Source organism: Anabrus simplex, chromosome 7 (assembly GCF_040414725.1).
Source record: "Anabrus simplex isolate iqAnaSimp1 chromosome 7, ASM4041472v1, whole genome shotgun sequence".
Classification (NCBI taxonomy): Eukaryota; Metazoa; Arthropoda; class Insecta; order Orthoptera; family Tettigoniidae; genus Anabrus; species Anabrus simplex.
Window position 1 is genome coordinate 214,448,469 of NC_090271.1, and position 20,645 is coordinate 214,469,113.

At 41.3% G+C, this 20,645-nt stretch overlaps 1 protein-coding gene across 1 annotated transcript in view; it reads left to right on the forward strand.

Moving 5' to 3' along the window:
- The first annotated feature begins 362 nt into the window (after positions 1–362).
- LOC136877779 (calpain-B-like) overlaps positions 363–20,645 on the forward strand; it is a 459,866-nt gene continuing 439,583 nt past the window's right edge. Inside the window, exon 1 of the mRNA XM_068228742.1 lies at positions 363–467. Within this exon, the coding sequence (XP_068084843.1) occupies positions 432–467 (36 nt within the window). The 5' untranslated portion in view covers positions 363–431. The remainder of the gene's footprint in view (positions 468–20,645) is intronic.

Below are 20,645 nucleotides of genomic sequence, written 5' to 3' on the forward strand. Positions count from 1 at the left end.
AAATATCTCTCGTACGAACGGAAGTGACCAGACACGTTTACTCAGGTTTTCACACACATTCATGCACCAGTAACACAGTGCTACACCCACACTGACAGCGAAGATTGTGCGTCTACTGCTGCACTCTTACGGCGACTTGGAGAAATATTGGTTGTCGCAACTTCCTGTGTTAAACTAGTGGCACAGAGCAGGCAGTATAAGAGGATCGAGACGGCGGTGGCCTGTTTTCCTTTTTGGCTTGAAAAGGCTTGTATTTCACGGCCTTGTGAGTGTATAACGTAGCCAGTTACTGGAGCCTTTGACCGCTATTGCTGCAATGGTAAGCACGAGGAAGTGCACTCACTCATTCTCATACTCGCTACGGTTCTCGTGTCCGGCTATAAATAACCGCGCTCAGTGCAATATACTATTCCTATAAGGTTTCTTCCAGCATGCCGTACTACTATGAGAAGACCATCGTCCATAATGTAAGTAATCAAGCTCTCATGTCATTGATTTTAGATTTCTTTGTCATTGCTGTGGTTATGATTGAGATATTGGTCATGTTTCAAGTTCGCATGGGGAGTTAGTGCATTAAGTGAAACCTTCCGATTACGTTTCCGATTTCTGTTGTGACATAACACATATACAGTAATACTTTTCACCAAATGCATTTATTTAAGAGGAAAAATAATGAGTGGTTATCAAATAAATTAAAACATAATGTTTCAAGGAATGTAAACAATTTAGTCCTTGAGTAAATGTTATGGACGATTTTAGATTTTGTATAGGTCGTATTCCGCGTGTAGATTCATTCATAGCTTGTTTATTCAGGACATTTAATACTAGTGATATTAATACTGATGTACGTACAGGCTATTTGGTCATATAGTGTAAACTAGTTAGTACAGGAAGGTGCCATTTCAGCACGTGGGCATTGTTTGCTATGATGTCACTGCTCTTTGTGAGAGGAACCTGAACACGTGTCTTTAAGAATGAAAGATAAATATACTATAGCTAGCATGTGCCCGCGGCTTTGCCCGCGTTTAGTAATTCAACCATTAGATGTTTCTAAACTCTTTATTTAAAAGCAAATTAAAGCATTATATTTATTAACTCACATTTTTTGACGTAAATTGCATGAAATTCATTATTTTATTTTTATTATATTGTTACTTTCAATGCTTAAGATACCGGGTTGATGGATGGTAGGTACAGGTAATATTAAAACCATGTAAAACACCATGTTATATAATACAACATATATTGTTTCCTTAGAGCTTCGGAATAAAATATAATAATGTCCTTCCATTTGGAGGTAAGATGTATACTGTATTGTGTTTGCCTTTCGAACTCTTGAACAATCCACGTACAGTTGACAATGGCTAAAGCACCGTTTTCGAAGATGGAGTCCTACAACTTTAAGCGATTGTCCTATGTCAAAATTTCAGATCTCTGTGTGTCGTAGATTTGACTGGGCTTCGCATACATACACACAAACACTTCCGAATATTACGAGCTGATGGCTCCTCGTGTCGCGGGCCGAAAATCGCTTCCTACTCAATTGACTTACAGTCCGAGGAATACTACTTCGCCCGCGGCATGCCCAGTCATGATGGTAGCTTCAATAATATTCGTCATCAGTTTCAGAGCCGTGTTCATTGCAGAGGGAAGGATTCATATTCCTGAGAAGGATAATCGGTGCCACAATCGTCCACCCCAAGATGTTCGAGGGTACTTCAGGTGATTCCAAATTGTTCAAAATGTCTGTCGTGTGGTTGACAGCATCATCTGTATAACATGTCGTGTCGATAGACTTTTCAATTTATAGGAAACCGGATAATTCTTGAGCTTCATGTCTTGGAGCAAGAATTGCTTTCAGACACAGCCATGTATCTTAGGTGAAAACCTGTGCTCACCTATGACAAACATTTTAGATCTTGTTTGTCGTGGATTTGGCTGGGCATCGCACACGTGAACACAGACAGACAGACAGACAGACAGACAGACAGACAGACAGACAGACAGACAGACATCATGGATTGAAGGAAAATGACTTCCTATTCCACGAACTTACAATGGCGTCCTGACTTATTTATGTATTATTCCTTGTTTATTATTATCGTCTATCTTGTGTCATGTATGTTTCCTCTAAATGTATAAGTGTCCAACCCTTGTCCCCTTTCTCTACGGGGTTTGGGTATGAAGTGAGATGAATCTTCGTAGCGAATTTTTACGACCGGATTACTTTCATGACGTCAACCTAATCAGATGAGTTAATGAGATGAAATTAATGACATTATATATGATAGTAAGAAAGAAGAGGATGAGACCCGGCGACGGCACATAGCCCACTCCTCTCGAATAGCTCAAGACTTTACGTCCCGATCCGACGGACGAATCACTATCAACAGCGTCATATGCCCTCACACCATATAAGACCAACAACGGCTTCCTACGACCTGGACTTAAAATGGCTCCTTGAATATTGTGTTCTCTACCTATCTTATGTACGTTGCCTAGCGACAGCGACTCTATGCATTTAATCTTGGTGACAGCACGTTGGATTGTCATATCCCAATGCACGTTTTCCGATGGGTTTTCGTTCACAACTCACCAATGAAAGCGAAAATGAAAATTCCGGCTTTGAGGTGCATTCGGACCCCTTTCCATCTACCTATGTTCAAAATTTCAGATCTCTGCGTGCTGTAGATTTTGCTGGCCATCGCGCACAGACACACAGACACACAGAAAAACAAACACTTCCTTTTATAATTATAGATTGAAATTAACAGCAGTGCCGCATAATGACGTAAGCAGTGGCTACAGATTACGAATGGAAGTCCGTGTGCATGTCTAAAAATGTTCACAAAAAGAAGAAAAGTACCGTGTGTGATGTTTTGGTTCACAATGTCTTACTATGAGGAACATAATTATAAACAACTAGTAGTTCATAAGTAAATTAAGAAATTATCAATTATTAACAACTGAAACTCTTCAGTAACTTTGACTGTATGGTCATATGGTTGTAAAAGGCGATGGGGTATCTTCACGGCACTCATTTAGAACGTACCAGAGCCCAGAATCCTCGATCGATAAAGGATAATAATAAGAAAAATTGCCGTTCTTCTTTCACAAACTAGATATAAATACGCTTACTCGCGTTAATATTCGGCCACTTGTTATATTTTGATACTGTACTTTCATTTATTAATAATATCATCATCATCATCATCATCATCATCATCATCTGTTTACCCTCCAGGTTCGGTTTTTCCCTCGGACTGAGCGAGGGATCCCACCTCTACCGCCTCAAGGGCAGTGTCCTGGAGCTTCAGACTCTTGGTCGGGGGATACAACTGGGGAGTATGACCAGTAACTCGCCCAGGCGGCCTCACCTGCTATGCTGAACAGGGGCCTTGTGGAGGGATGGGAAGATTGGAAGGGATAGGCAAGGAAGAGGGAAGGAAGCGGCCGTGGCCTTAAGTTAGGTACCATTCCGGCATTCGCCTGGAGGAGAAGTGGGAAACCACGGAAAACCACTTCGAGGATGGCTGAGGTGGGAATCGAACCCACCTCTACTCAGTTGACCTCCCGAGGCTGAGTGGACCCCGTTCCAGCCCTCGTACCACTTTTCAAATTTCGTGGCAGAGCCGGGAATCGAACCCGGGCCTCCGGGGGTGGCAGCTAATCACACTAACCACTACACCACAGAGGCGGACTTATTAATAATATAATTTAAAAAAATAATAATTTATGCGAATGGACGAATATAATGTTTTCAACACACAATATTACAAATACAATTTCACTTTTGAAATATTGAATGAAAAATACTTTATGAGAATACTAAATATGACAGTCACTTTAATATTCGGCCACCCATATGTCACCTTTTTGAATAATACATTACATTGCAAGTGATAAAAATCATTGTTATCCGTATTGAAGATACTGAATGTAGGATGTTAAAAGGTTTGTTTTTTTCACCTATTCAATACATATAAATTTTATAAATTAGGAATTTATTGTAGATTCCACTTGAGACATGTTTCGCCCTTCATTGAGGGCATCATCAGTCAAAATATCACCTCAAGGTAAAAAATCAGGTAACTGGTTAGTAGTAGACATGTACAAATTAATACATATTATTAACAACATATAAAAATTAAGTATGGGAAAAAATTTGCACAAAAGTGATGGTTGAACATGTAGGTTTAGATGAAAAGTCAGCACCAATGCCTAAAAATAACAAAGTAGAGTTCTGCAGTGGTGCTCTGGAGAAACAGTTGACGCAATCATATGAAAATAAAAAGTTTAAAAAATATTTACAATAAAACAATTAAGGGAGAAAAGGTGTAGTGTTTGGCATCAATGTTAGTAACCAAAAATTGATGTCAAAGGTTGGTAACTATACAGTATTTACATAGTTCAATTGAACAGTTGAGATAAAGTTTTTTAAAATATTTACATTTAACATTCAGCGTAAATGTTTGTAATAAAAACTACTGTTAATGATTGGTAACCGTATAGTAATTACATTATCTAATTGAAAGTTGAGAATTTACAATTATATACATATTTACACAAGAGTAGCTGGTGCGCAAGGATAAAAAATTTTAGTACCAAGTGCGTCCTGATGTTTTAATGTTTCAATCAACCAGTTACCTGATTTTTTACCTTGAGGTGATATTTTGACTGATGATGCCCTCAATGAAGGGCGAAACATGTCTCAAGTGGAATCTACAATAAATTCCTAATTTATAAAATTTATATGTATTGAATAGGTGAAAAAAACAAACCTTTTAACATCCTAATACATTACAGTCAACTAATTTGAATTTTTTTGTAGCACTTACCTTTCTGCGGATGACCTCTCGTAAACAATGTCGCATGTTGGAAATCAGTCTTTTGGTATCGCCAGCCTGGTTGCTTCGCCATTATTCTTCAAATCTTCTTTGAAGTTCATTCTTAGAACAAACAGGGCTTCTGCGAACCCTGTGTTTGAGTTCTGCCCAAACATTTTCGATTGGGTTGAGATCTTGGCTTTGGGGCGGTGTTTCTATCAATTTGGGACAGTTGTACGTACAAGAGGCAACTTTTCACAATAAACGCTTCGCTTTGGATCATTGTCCTGATAACATTTAAAACTACCGCTGATGCCCAGTTTATTAGCACTCTTATGGAGATTTTCGTTCACGATGAGGAGATAATCTTCCTTCTTCATGGTGCCATCAACCCTAGTCATTTCACCGACTCTATCTGAAGACATACAGTCCCAGATCATGATGATTCCTCCACTTTGTTTGACAGTGGGCCGTATATTTCTGCTTTATAGTTCTGTGCTTGGCTGGACACACATATCAGGCTTTCGCCGTGCAGCTCATCTTAATTTTTTTCTCGGCCGGGTGGCTCACCATCTTTAACACTGCTACCTCGCCGATTTCAATCAAGCAAGTGGCTGACACCGAGTTGGAAGTCAGCCTCCCCAACACAATGTATACCTGTATCAATAGCGGTGTTGATCCCGTCCTATCTCAAGACGACATCTACAGCCAACTCCTCTCCGCCGGCGTCCCAGTTCACAATGCCTGCTGGTTGTTAGACGGCTCCAATTCATTACCATCATCTCAGGTTCTTCTATATCTACCCAAGGTAGCAGACATGGAGCGCCTCCTAGACAGCGGAGTGACTATTCACCAACGGTACTACTTAGTGGAGCCAACTCCTCAGTCCGTACTAGCTCAGCTCATCGCAGACTCATCTACCCTGCTCGTCGCAACCGCGTCATCACCCAGGACATCGCAACAGCCGTCATCGTCCTCCTTTTTCACTCATCCCACAACTAACACTACCACCTCCACGACCACTATGACATCCGCCCATTCCCCTTCCTATGTTCCTTTCACTACTGTTACGACATGCCATCCTTCGCCCATAATGATGGCATCTCTCCCTCTTTCCTCGACTCCCGCACAACCTCGTCCCCAACAACTCCCTGACAACACTTTGGACTCGACCACAGCAGCGCCGCCATCGCCACCACCATCTTCACAAGAAAACGCCGCAGCAGCTACCGCACCATCCTCATCGCCACCACAGCCACCACCATCTTTCCACGCTATGTCTAGCTGTGTCATCCGCGGCATAGAACCTACCATCTCCGGGACATCGTCCAGGAACTTCAAGCAGCAGAACGCCTCCGGCCCTACGTATATGGTTCCATTACATCTTCCAACCGCAGATGACGTACGACACCGTATTAGCACCGGCGCCAATATCTACCCCATCGCTACAAAGTTGAGCCCTCTCGTTCCCCACCCAAGCCTATTCGCCATCCCTCCAACAGTACATATCGTTGCCCCCGCCCAGCCCCTCCTCCTTTTCAACCTCGTCAACCCGCCTGTCCACCCCTCTCCCACCTAGTTTCTTCCCACTACCACCCCCGGCGCTCGATATCATCAGACTCCTCACCACTTCCCTCTGCAACATCACTGCATCTCTGCGACTCCTAACCCTTCATTTCCATCCTGGTACTCTCATCTAGCTTTCCCTCCTCGCACATATCTCCTATCATTGTCCACTTCGTTTACCCACCTTCCTTCTCCATTACATCTCCTTGACCCGTCCGCATCTCTTGGCCAGAGAGAGGGCGTAACCCTCTAGGAACGAAAACTTTGGACAGAAGAGAAAGTGCTTGGCTTCCGCCACACATATACTTTACCTTGCCATCCGATTGAAAGTCATTGAATTTGCTGTCGTCGGCAAAAAATGACATCGTTCCACCAAGAATCATCTTTCTTGACGTAGTCTTTTGCACACTGCAATCCCTTCTTTCGGTTTGCTTCGCTAATAAAGGGCTTCTTCCTCGCAGCTCTACTGGTATCCTTGATTTCTCATGATTCGGCGTAATAATAATAATAATAATAATAATAATAATAATAATAATAATAATAATAATAATAATGTTATTTGCCATACGTCCCACTAATTACTTTTACGGTTTTCGAAGACGCAAGGTGCCGGAATTTAGTGCCGCATGAGTTCTTTTACGTGCCAGTAAATCTACCGACACGAGGCTGACGTATTTGAGCACCTTCAAATACCACCGGACTGAGCCAGGATAGAACCTGCTAAGTTGGGGTCAGAAGGCCAGCACCTCAACCGTCTGAACCACTCAGCCTGGCGCGTACTGTTTCAGGATGGACTTTCTTACCGCACTCCTGGAACAGTTCCGCTGCTAATTTAGGAGCGCTAAGCCCGGGTTGTTTCAATATTTCTAATCAATATCCGTTCTTCTCGCTCAGTGAGTTTCTGTCCGGCTCCATGGCCGAATGGTTACCGTGCGGACCTTTGGTCACAGGGGTCGCGGGTTCGATTCCCAGCAGGGTCGGAAATTTTAACCATAATTGGTTAATTTCGCTGGCATGGAGGCTGGGTGTATGTGTCGTCTTCATCATCATTTCATCCTCATCATGACGCGCAGGTCGCCTATGGGAGTGAAATCAAAAGGAAAAGGCCTCCATCTGGCGAGCCGAACTTGGCCTCAGACACTCCCGGCACTAAAAGCCATACGCCATTTCAATTTTAGTGAGTTTCTTAGGCTGGCCTTGCTGAGGGAAATGATTCGAGCTTGCTTTCCTTATCAAATCTTCTTCTTATATCTCTTATTGTGCCCCACGGTATGTTTAAAAGCTTGCTTCTTTGTTTCTGAGACATCCCTCCAGCATGATGGAATACAGTAAGTTGACGTTGCTCATACGTGGTATTCTTTCCTTTCCGACCCATTTTACTGACGTTCTGCAGCAGCATTTCGATACAGTGATTACGAAGAACTGCGCATAAGTAAACAGCCGTGTTTACAGAGGTGATCCAGGGAGGGGCTAAGGGGGACTTTTGCCCTCCCCCCACTTGTCCTTGTTTAATTTGGAAGTTTACAAAGTTTTTATACTGAAATTATAGCTAACAGTTTTGTTCCTGCTGTGTCACTAATATTCGCTAGGGTTGGATAATAGTATAGTGACTATAGGATAGTAAGTATCGAACTCATCCTAGCAGTGGCCGGAGGACTGGCAAGAAAAGCCAGTATGTTGGCAGCGACCGCCGAATCTAGGGCTTCACAAGTTACGATGAGCTTATGGATGCGGCGCATTGGCTTTCGTAGAGAATATGCTCCTTCCTTCACAAGTAATACTTGAAATATTAGCTAAAGGTATGGTAATTTCTATGCAATGAATACTAAACGTAAATTTTCTAATGTTTCAATTTTATCGTTTTTTGAAGAGCTAAGAAAGAAAGAAGCAGAAAATAAAACCTATCAACATTTTATGCCTTTGCTGGCAAGACCTAGTGTTTACAGTGCACTACGTCTTCTGGTATGGGCAGGAGCAATTCTGTTACTTTCATTGATCTGTCTCTGTCTTATCCTTGGCTTTGACAAAATGAAAGTGTCTGAGGTATGAGCGATGCTAGTAATGCCATTCCTTCTGCAGCCAGTCCCTGCTATGAATGGTGTGAAAATGTTGCTCATATGGTCGATTGGTGCGTGCATTTCAGTGGGCTTGACAGACTGATATGTGATAGCAACTTCTGGCTCGGTGAGGAAAGCAATGGAAATCTACCTCATTCCACATTTCCCTAGTACGCCTTTCCAGTGATGCCTAGGCCATCTATGACAGCTGTTGAGGATCCAACCAGACTGAACATACATACATCATTTTGTCGATAAAAGCTTCTACTAGTGGAGGTCCCTAAAGGGACTTATTCCCAGGGGCTAATTTCCCAGTCATTTTTCTAAGTTTTCAGTAGACGAAATTATTAAAAAAGCAGAGATGTATGATGCAGATTACACTCCAATAAGTGCTGAATTAAGAGCGAAACTATCACTATGGAGAGATAATTGGAGAACGTCTCATCCAGAAAAGATAGAAGGCCACAAATTTGCATAACTTAGCTCTATATAAAGGAGATTTCTTTCCCAATCTTCACCCAATTATTACCAACATGCCAGTCACACAGCCTCTACAGAGAGAAGTTTCTTGGCTCTAAGTAAGCGCAAAAATCATACAAGTACAATGGGAAGGAACCTGCTTAATGGTCTTGCATATTTATAACTGATCAAACAATTATTGATGTGAACTCCTAATACGTAACTACTTGATAAAGTTGATAGCCCGCCTGGTGGCCGTGATCGTTAAGGCAATGACACCGAGGTTAGCGGGTTTGAGTCCCGTTGGTCGAAAAAATTTGGCCGGCAGGGCAGACTGCGTGCCAAAAGCCTGGATTAAATTCCAAACCTCTCCGCAGTGCTCATATGGAGTGAGGGCATATGACGCTGTTGATGGTGATTCGTCCGTCGGATGGAGACGTTAAGCCTTGAGCAGACCCCTTGGTGCTATTCGACAGGAGTAGGCTATGTGCCGGAACCTGGTTTCACCCTCTGCCTACTATCATATATCATGTCATTCATTTCATCTCATTAACTCCTCTGATGAGGTTGACGTCAGGAAGGGCATCCGGTCATAAAAACCCGCCACGACAGATTTGTCTCACTTCATATCCGACCCCGTAGGGAAACGGGACAAGGGTTGGACAAACACATGATAAAGTTGATGTACCGGTAATACTTTAAACACGACGTAATGGAATTTTGTGGTGAAATACGTATCAAATTACCTTAAGCGGCGTTTTCTATACTATAACAACTTCCTTAAAATAAACTTGGAATATTAAAAAACTACGGAAGGAAAACGTCCCAAGTACTCGTTGTTTTTGTTCTGTGGCACTTTTTTTAACTTACAGAAGCTCCTCCCTTTATGAAATCCTGGATCCGCCTTTGCGTGGTAGTGGTCAACACATGGGGTGGCCGAATATTAAAGTGGCGCACTCCGGTGACACTTTCAACATACACCCACTGTCGGCAGCCCTGAAAATGGTTTTCCGTGGTTTCCCATTTTCACACCAGGCAAATGCTGGGGCTGTACCTTAATTAAGGCCACGGCCGCTTCCTTCCCACTCCCAGCCCTTTCCTGTTCCATTGTCGCCGTAAGACCTATCTGTGTCGGTGCGACGTAAAACCACTAGCAAAAAAAGCTTTCAACATACATGGTATTATATTATTAATTTATTAATTTTGAAACTATAGAAGACTACACATTAGTTTCTAATACATACATGTGCGGTTAGGAGCGCGCAGCTGTGAGCTCGCATCCGGGAGATAGTGGGTTCGAACCCCACTGTCGGCAGCCCTGAAGATGGTTTTCCGTGGTTTCCCATTTTCATACTAGGCAAATGCTGGGACTGTACCTTAATTAAGGCCACGGCCGCTTCCTTCCCATTCTTAGGCCTTTCCTGTCCCATCGTCACCATAAGACGTGTCTGTGTCGATGCGACGTAAAGCAACTAGCGAGTTCTTATAGTTCTTTTCATTGTATAATACAGGCGGTATTAATAAGCAAGTCGCCCTGGCCGAATATTAATGCGAATAGGTGTATGTGATCGACGATGCCGGTTAAAGAACCGCACATTTATTGGCTAGTTAATGGTTTTTGTATGTACAGGGTTATTCACGCAAATAACTTCTAAACCATTAAAGATATCGGCATTCTGTTTTCATATTCGTAAATGGTACCCAGGTTCTTGTAAAATAACGTGCTACTTAGTCTCATGGGGGGATTAATAACCGAGATATTGATACTAACTCCATATTTTTAAATAGAACGGCACAAATTCATACAGGTGGCCTAAAAGTTCAACTGCGTAAAAGATCAAATATGTATTTTCAAAATCGGACAACTACTTTTTGAGATATAAATAAGAACAGCATGCGCGATTTTGCATGCCGCATCAGACGGCGTGAAGTCGGGCAAGGACATGTTGAGGCGCAAGCTGCTTCCTGGCCTTGATTCCAGCCACAGAAAGGATACCAGGCATGTACTGTAAACATAATGTAATGTACAGTACCGGAACATACCCTGGGTGTGCAACGTTATTGTATGACTGGCGAACACACAACGGGGAAGGGAGATTTAAGTTTTATTGTTTTGTTTTGACATGTAATAGGTTGCGCTCAGTTTAGCGATTTTTTTCACGGATGGCAATGGGAAAGATTTGGAAAGGAAGTCGGCCGTGGCCTATCACAAAGGTACCTATCCGGTATTTGCCTGGTGTTGAACACGGGACACCATGAAAATCGCTTTCAGGTTGGGCGAGGCAGGACTCGAACCTACGCTCTCCCGAATGCACGCTACTACAGTCGCGCTGGAGCTCTGTGGAGATTAATGCGTGTAAAATAAAACATAAATAATAGTGTTGCTGCCATCCCACCACGGTCAGCTCTGAACATTTCCTTTTCTAGAAGGAGCTCTTCCGGTGTTTTGTGTTATGTTTATTTCTCAACTCATAGAGTAGTATGAACAGTACACTAAAACCAGTGACAATTATAACTTTCGTTATGTTCCTTTCAAGGCAAAGTACTTATTTTATTCCTTTTAAACACCATCCCTTTCTGTTCTGTAATGAGTTCGCCTGTCATACACACTTTGCAAACCCATCACATGTGTACGAGGTGCTTATATGCCTGGTATCCATTCTGTGGCTGAACTCACTCCCAGGAAACTGCTTGCTCCTCAATATGTCCTTGCCCGACTTCACGCCGTCTGATGCGGCATGCAAAACAGCGCATGCTGTTCTTACTTATATCTCAAAAAGTAATTGTCCGATTTTGAAAATACTTACATATTTGAACTTGTACGCAGATGAACTTTTAAATCAGCTGTATGAATGTGTGCCGTTCTATTAAAAAATATGGAGTTAGTATCAATACAGTATGTACCTATTTTATTCGTACGGGCTGTTTGCTTTAGTACCTCAAAGCACTGCCAGAAAATAATAAACTGAAAATGATTTTATTCACTGAACATATATTCAAAAAAACCTTCAGAAAACATATATCTACTATTTCTGTTTGCAACCATGTTAACAGAACATACAGCTTCTAATAAAGAAAAGCGTGCACATAATCATGTATCTTTCCTATTCGAACAAACAAACTGAACACTTGAAATAAACAAAAAATAAAGGGTTCCTTAAATTTGTTAAGTATCTAGTGGAATGTCTCCTAGCATTTCTTAACTTCCTGACATCGTCGCCGCATAAATACACTAATTTCTTGCACATGTCAGAGCTGATTTTCATCCATTCCTGAATAATCAGGTTTTTAAGTTCCTCCTTCATACGCACACGTTCCCTACGGATATTCCTCTTTAACGTAGCCCAAAGATCTTCGATGGGATTTTAATCCGGGGACTTGGGAGGTGTTCTTAGCTGCTTAGAAATATTCCAGATCAACCATGTCTTATTAATGTCAGCAGTGTGTTTTGGATCATTATCATGCTGGAACATATAAACAGGTGGAAACCCCATTTTTTTCGGTACTCTGCTTAACGTTTGCCCTAGGATTGCATTATAGCCCTCCTTGTTCATTATTCCATCAATGAAATATATGTTACGCACACCTCTGGCTAACATACAGCCCCAAAACATTATAGACCCACCACCGTATTTTACAGTTGGGAGTGTATTTGCCAAATAATTGTCCGTACCAATTTTTCTCCATATTCTGTGGATGCCATCTGACCCAAATAGGTTCATTTTTGTCTCACCATACCAAATGACGTCATTCCAGAATGATTTCTCTTTATACACATGCTCCTTAGCGAATGTCAGTCTAAGCCGTCTGTTTTTTCAACTTACGAATGGCCTTTTTCCATGGAATTCTTCCCTAGTACCCATGCCGATACAGGATCCGACGGATGGTGGAGTTGCTGATCTTCTTTCCAGGTCGTTCCTCCGTGAGTTGCATCAGTGCTGGTATACTTAATTTGGAATCTGACTTTAGCAGCCGAACAGAAGATGTTCTTTCCTTTCAGTTAAACACTTTCTCCTGGGCTTCCTTGGAGTGTTCTTAATACTGTAGTGTCTATTTACAATTATCAACCACATATTGCACCGTCGAATGTATTCTATTGACCAGCTCTCCAATTTTCGTAATAAAAATCCTTGAAGTGGCAATTGATATACATAGTGTTCTTAAGTTCCGTACTTTGTACTCCTACCCATGTCCACCACAGATACATTAGGAAGGAGACTAACACACTTGACTAGTCGTATGCCGTCACTGAGACTTTTCCGTGCATCGCAAGTAAACTGTGCGCTTCATCCTGTCCATGCGTACGAATACAACTGGTACACCCGATTGTCGATGCCGGCATATTCATATAAAATATTCGTACCTGTATGTAGATAAGTATGATTTTGACTAACGAATTATCATTGACACATCATGTTTTTACCCTTAATGTACGATTTATTTCAGTTTTTCAATCGTTACTGTGAATATACGAGACTTGATAAGAAATTGAAGCCTGTACGAATAACAGAGACACATACTGTATCTCGGTTATTAATCACCCCATGAGATAAGTAGCGCGTTATTTTACAAGACCCTGCGTACCATTTACGAATATGAAAACAGAATGCTGATATCTTTAATGGTTTAGAAGTTATTTCCGTGTAACATGTTAGGTGAATAACCCTGTACATTAAATCCTTGGATTCAAACGGCTGAATTCTTTCCTATTTAGACTACTAATAGTGCTCGTTTGAAAACTTCAAAAATGAATATTAAGTTTACATGCAGATTTTTAAATCAAATTGTTAACTTATTCCAGATTGCTTCTCTTCTTTTAATGTTTTCATAAAAGTAAGAATGATACAGAACTATTTAAATTCGTCATTATGTCACACAAAATACATTGTTTTGTAAATGAAGAGTCAATTTAAAATATCCGATAGAGTTAGTAATTGTAGACTGGAGCCAAACAGTTTGTTTCTTATTACAAAGTCTTTGACAGTGGCTGAATGCGTCTTGAAAAATTCGCTGGGCTGCCGATTGAAGCGAGAAATGTGTTTACCTCGCGCGACGTGAGTGGGTAACTCGTTGAATTAGGCTATGTGACGTTCCATTTGATTTTATACATTTCTCGGCGCACATTTCACATTACACATTTATCGGTGTAGTGTGCAATGGGCCTAAACTGGAGGGTTAAATAAATTTACTCTGATAACCTTTTCTCTATACAGTATTATTCTGAAATACAGTACATTCCTCGTATACGTGAATCATCTTGCGAACTCTATGACATAAAGGGATCCGGAACGGCACTCTGGGGAAGGCGAACCAACTTATTGACCTGAGCCATTGTCTAGTATTGTGCTCCCTTGTAGTATCGAGATGTAGGCTTCTGTATTGAACAATTCTCCCAAGTTGAAGGGCATAAAAAGGTCATCTTCTGGGCGGGGGTGGTAGAATACACCCATGGCATACCCTGCCTGTCAGAAGAGGTAACTGAAAGAGGAATTTTTTTTGCTAGGGGCTTTACGTCGCACCGACACAGATAGGTCTTACGGCGACGATGGGATAGGAAAGGCCTAGGAGTTGGAAGGAAGCGGCCGTGGCCTTAATTAAGGTACAGCCCCAGCATTTGCCTGGTGTGAAAATGGGAAACCACGGAAAACCATCTTCAGGGCTGCCGATAGTGGGATTCGAACCTACTATCTCCCGGATGCAAGCTCACAGCCGCGCGCCTCTACGCGCACGGCCAACTTGCCCGGTGAAAGAGGAATTACCAGGGGCCATCATCCTGAGAGCGTGAATAATGAAGACGTGTCCCGTAGCTGACTGTAGCAGCGTTGTTCCCACTTTAGTGGTACCAGGCTCCTCGCTCTCCTATCTGACCTCCTATGGTCAACTATTGTTCTCTTCCGACCCCAACGGCAACAGGTTTCCTAACATAGGGAACCTTTCATTTTCACACCCTTCCTTTTGCCGATCTTTTATTCTTTGAACTATCGCACTCCTTCCTGTTTTCCTTCTGATTAGTATTAAGGGACGATAGTTGACCGGTTGTACCTCCTCTTAAAACAATAATCGCCACCACAAACACCAGTAGTCTGGAGATATAATCAAAATTTCCTAAATTTGAAGGACTTAAACAGAGCATGGGTGGCTTTTGGGCGGGGGCATGGGAGGCCGGGCCTCCTTACTTGTATTGCAGGAACATTCAGACTTTCATGTGAAGCAACTGAGGGCATAATTTATCTCCTATCAGAAGTTTATGGGACAAATTTCTACTCTTTTGTTTGGAATCCTCCTTCGTATCTAATAATTAATATTTTCATACAGGATGTACATTGCGAGACGTACGGCAATGATTCGTATGGGAATGATTATTTGCTTGCTGATGCTTGTTGTATAAAGGGGCCTTAATATCTAGGTCATCGGCTCAATGTAGGCTGGTACGTACGCTGGTTGACGGTGTAAAACCTTAAAAAAAAAAAAAAAAAAAAAAAAAAGTGAGAGTAAATTGACGGTGTAGTCAGGTGGCCAGGCACTGACAGGCCACTCGAGACGATGCGCATGACGACATCGTCATGGTGACCATTAATCCTCCTATGCTATCGCTGGGGCTACGAGAGATGGAGTCTGACGTTTAGCACCACCGGCGTGAAAAATTTGACTAACGCTGCTCGAAAATGGTCTGTTGCTATGGCAACGATAACAGAGATGCCACATAGGAACTATTGCCACGTGGGTTGGCTTACTCTCAGTCGCATTTGTGATATTAATCGGAGTGTTACTGTGTTAGCTGTGTTAATTGTTGCCGGTTTATATAGTTATTTACCTATTTGTTTCCTAAATATTATTTTCATTGTTAGTTTTTCTGTAAGTTAATCAGTGGCTAGTTGTGTAGATCTATTCTCTGTTTAATATGTGCATTTGTTGAGGTTATTGTCAGTTTAGTGATTGTGAAATCTCATATTTATCGGCAACTAGCAGTTTCTCGCTGGCTCCGCCCGCAATGTACTGCACAAAGTATCGTGTTGTTCGTTACTATCCTCACGGATGTATTTGCAAAGTTTCGAATTAATTAAATAAAGCACATGATCTGCTGTGGTAATAGAATTTGATATTATGTCAACAAAACACTTGAAAATACATCACACAAAGAAATTTAATTAAACGTTCCTTGGAACTGGAACTGTTAAAAAAAAAAGTCCTTCAAAGATCTTCGTCATGGAGACAAATGTACTCATAACGTTTTTCATAATCTACCAATTTAAGTAGTTATTGCCTCAAAAGAAAGCGCTCGATCCACTGGGTGTTTTTGGACCAGAACGAACTGCGTACCTCAATTAGAACGAAAGATATGATTGCTTCAATGAGAAATAATGTTGAAGAAATGAGACGTCAAATTGAATGTGCACCCATAACTTTCCTCAGAATCAACCGATTTCAATAGTTAAGAGCTGAAATGAAAGAGCTTGATCCACTGAGTGTTCTTAGGCCAAAACGAATCCCGTACCTTAATTATAACCAAATATATGATTGATTCAAAGAGACAAAAATTGAAAAATCAAATGATTTGAGGAAGGCGGAAGTTAAGTGATTTATAGTACCTGATGACAAATCTGTGCATGAATACCTTTCAGTTAAAAAAGAATGAAGGAAATCGACCGGATAGAATGGCCATACTGACTGACTTTACTTTTCACAAAAAAAAAAATAATATATAGATGGCGTGTTCTGTCTAAATACTGGAATTATTAGCACGAGCTTAGGAACGGGTCAACGTTTATTGAATTGCATTAGGCCTACATATTTGATTAAATCAGACTGTATAAAATGGTGATATACCGCAGATGGAGGTAGCTGTGACAACGCAGCTTACTTCGTAGTTACTGCTTTCGCCGCTCAAATGTCATGCTGCAACTCTCGCGGGCCCAACTATAGCAGTCAAATTCAGCAGAGGCCACTCTCATTCTGGCCTTCTGGCCTCACAGGCCATGTGATGCACGTGTGTCGAGAGCTGCTTGTATGGCTTGTCGTATCCGAAGGATAGGGCAGGCTGGGGACTTGGGAGCGTATAATCAGATTAGCAAAGATTGAATTTCACTTAGACCCTTGATTATACATACATATATTACAGATATCGTCTAGCTGGGGTCTTCTCTCTTCTTTTCGTTTTTCTTGTGCGCTGGGGTCTTTGGAACCTGTTACTTCGACGGTGAGGCAAAACTTCCCGAATAAGAATAATAACTGGTTTATATTAATTAAGTCCCAACACCTAATTGACTATTGGTGTGGAAACCCTGTGATCGTTCACCAACGAATCACACTTCGTCTGAAAGCCTAATATTACCCGAAATTGCTAACACTTTTAGCTAACACATTTGCGGCTCTACTCAAAGTCTACCAGCTCCATTAACAGTTCTCCTTGGCCGTCTAACTATCAGTTCGCGCAGCGACAGGGCCTTCGGCCAACACAGTCAAAAAGCCTTGTTGTTTACGAGATATCAGTTTATATACCTTCTCCAATTCCTTTGAGAACATTCCACTGAACAACGCATCGCCACCATTAGTCACTCGTACACGTCGTAGTCTCACTGTTCTTTGATTGGTTCCTTAGCATGGGAATTCCCTGTCACGACGTTTGCGAACATTTTGGAAGCTTTCCGTATGTCCCTTACGCGCGACATCCACTAGAAATACGCAGTTCGCTTGCACAAGTATCTTTCGTAATATTGAGTCACCACTATGGCTTACCAGTTTCAACGCAACATATAATGTTCTGATTCTTTCTTTGAAATATTCTTTCTATCACTCCCATTATTATTATTAATTATGAATTATGAATAATACAGACTCTCCTGTAATTTCCCTTCATACTTACATGTGCTCATATACCTGTTACTCCTCATATCACAGGCTTTATACCCTCGTTCGAATCCGTTCGCTCACCCCTTGATACGCGAGAGGCGCGTCGCGAACCCCGTTCACAACAGGCTCCTTCAAAGCGTAAGCGCGGAAGTTTGTGCGATAAACAGTGCCTTTATTATTTGTTAGCATGCACTTAAACTCTAATTTGGTACAACTAATACATGTTCATTTATTTTTATTATACCTGCTTCCCCATCACGAGTCGCTACTGAAACATAAGTTGACTCGGTCGTCGTGAAGGCAGGTGAGGAGTTATCTGTTATGAGTTGGGTTCGGAAGTTTATGACCTAAAGAAGTACAAAATTTGCAAGCAAATATGCCCTGAAAACTAGCAAAATATGACAAGCATTTTAGGAATAGACAGCAAGTATTAGGCCCCTTTCACACGATCCACTGCTTTCAACGCCACGCCACGTCACGCCACTCCACTCCACTTCTCAAACACTCTGTTTTTCCTTGCTGTCCTCTTCCGGCAATTTACTGGCAACTTCTAGTCGCCACCATATCTTTTGCGTCTCAATTTGACTTTGGACCATGGACGCGAACGTTATCCTGGATATTTATATTCTTACGAAAAGAAGCTTGAGGAGAAAGAAGAGTACTAGGATTCAGTGGGTCCATCCATTGAATTCATATGGCCTAGAACGAAGAGCTCATCGTTTTCTTCTAGATCAGGGCCTGTCAGGGTGCATGCGCCTGGTGCATGCACTGCGCACGGTGCAAAAGACGACTTCGCTTGGTTGCCCAGAGTGCAGACCCCACTCCTCGATTTGGAGCAATAGCGCTGTCTCTCTCTTTCGCCACGCCCGTCTCGCTCGCTCCCCCTGTCTCCCTCTTCCTCACTTGCTCCGTAGCGCTCCAAATCCGAGCCGAGCTTAGCCGAGTAGCCCAGAGACGAAGCGTTGGTCCGAACCGAGCCGAGTGAAACCGATGCACAGTGCACGGAGCTCTTCCACCTCGATTTGCACGCGTGAGATTTTGGGCGTTTGAGAGGCCCTGTTCTAGATGAACCTACCAGTGATCCAAAATAGTTGTTTATTTACTTTCGTATGAATGGGAATTCGTTTGACGAATTGTTGTCAATCCTTGAAGCAAATTTACACGTCAGGACACCAACATGAGAAAATGTATTTCACCGATATTTTGAGAAAAAAGCTTCGAACTTGTGACGCACATAATGTTGACCGTCTCAACGACTCGTTTAGTGATCTACCAGTACGACCTTGCTACCTATACCTAATTTCTGTAGATAAAACACTGGTAGTTCTCACGAATAAGAAAATGTTATTATGTACTTTAATTGGAAACAATTCTTTTGAAATAATGACTGCTAGAAACCTTGATTAATTATGTTTTCAATGGCCTATATTATTGTAATATTGAATAGTTAACATATGTGTACCGGTTGGTACACCTATACGCCGCACATTTGAATTTTCCGCCTTAAAGTACTCCTCTACAGCTGAAACTCTGTTTAAAACTGAATTAATTCAACCATTTATCAGAAGATGTCGCTGTGTTAATTTTGAATAGGGAACATGCATGATCCGGGGTTTTAATTAAAAATATGCTAATCTGATTCAAAAGTTCATGCAGAATTCAAAAATGTTATCAGAATGTACGAATAATAACTCTAAACATGATAAAAATCTAAAAGTACGAAAATGTCACGTCACGCAAGTACGCGATCTCATTGGTATGACGTCATCGTACAGGTTGACTGAATTAGCAGACGAAATAATACAGTGTGCTGTGAGAAACAGGTTTCACTTCGCGTATTTCTACTTTATGTTAGTGTCTGGTATAGTTAAATTCAAGGTCTATACATTGGATAATAATCTGAGTGATATATTTTAGACTTAAAATGAATCCTGCGCAGACAGTGAGGCAGAAAACTTATAAATGGTGTATAGTTCCGATGTGCAATAGCACATCGCATACCGTCCCAAACAAATTGTTTATAAAAGTTCCGAAGACGCTAAAAATAGGGAGAAAAGTATTTTGGGTAGCCGGAGAAATGCTGGTGATATATCGGAAAAGTCTACAGTTTATTTTTTTTAAGATCATTTTATAAGTTGAATTTGTTTGAATTTTCAATCACTTTTCCAGCTGTTCTAGTGGTAAAACTGTAAATTTTAATGTATGATGCTTTAATTAAATGCTTCAATTACATCTTGAAATATGAAAGTAATAAACAGTGCATTAATTAATGCTGATTATTAAAGTATTCTCCAAACCTAACCTATGTTTTGGGTGATCCTTGTCAAGGTAATAAATCAAAGGGGCTATGAACCACATTGGCAGCTCTAATTATACCAATTTATCTTGGCATGCGACAGTTATTTATGTCTTTATTGAAGAGCTTACATTTGTAAAGAAATTTAGGTTATAGCTAAATACTCTATAATATAACAAAAATAGGCGTGTACATTATAAAAGAAAACAACGTGAATGTAACAAATGTATATCTCTACACAAAACCAATGCTTGTCTGTTGGGGTCTTATAAGTTAACAATGCTCAATTATAATAGTAATTATCATAATATCAATGAAATAAGTAACATAATTGCACACAGGTGAAAATAGTGATGCTGGTGTTTAAAATATTATCCAACTTAGTCTAAGTTTGAGGTTATACAAGCCAAGTCAATAAACCGAAGGGTAAAAATACCGGACGAGTTGGCCGTGCGGTTAGGAGCGCGCAGCTGTGAGTTCGCATCCGAGAGATAGTGGGTTCGAACCCCACTGTCGGCAGCCCTGAAGATGGTTTTCCGTGGTTTCCCATTTTCACACCAGACAAATGCTGGGGCTGTACCTTAAATAAGG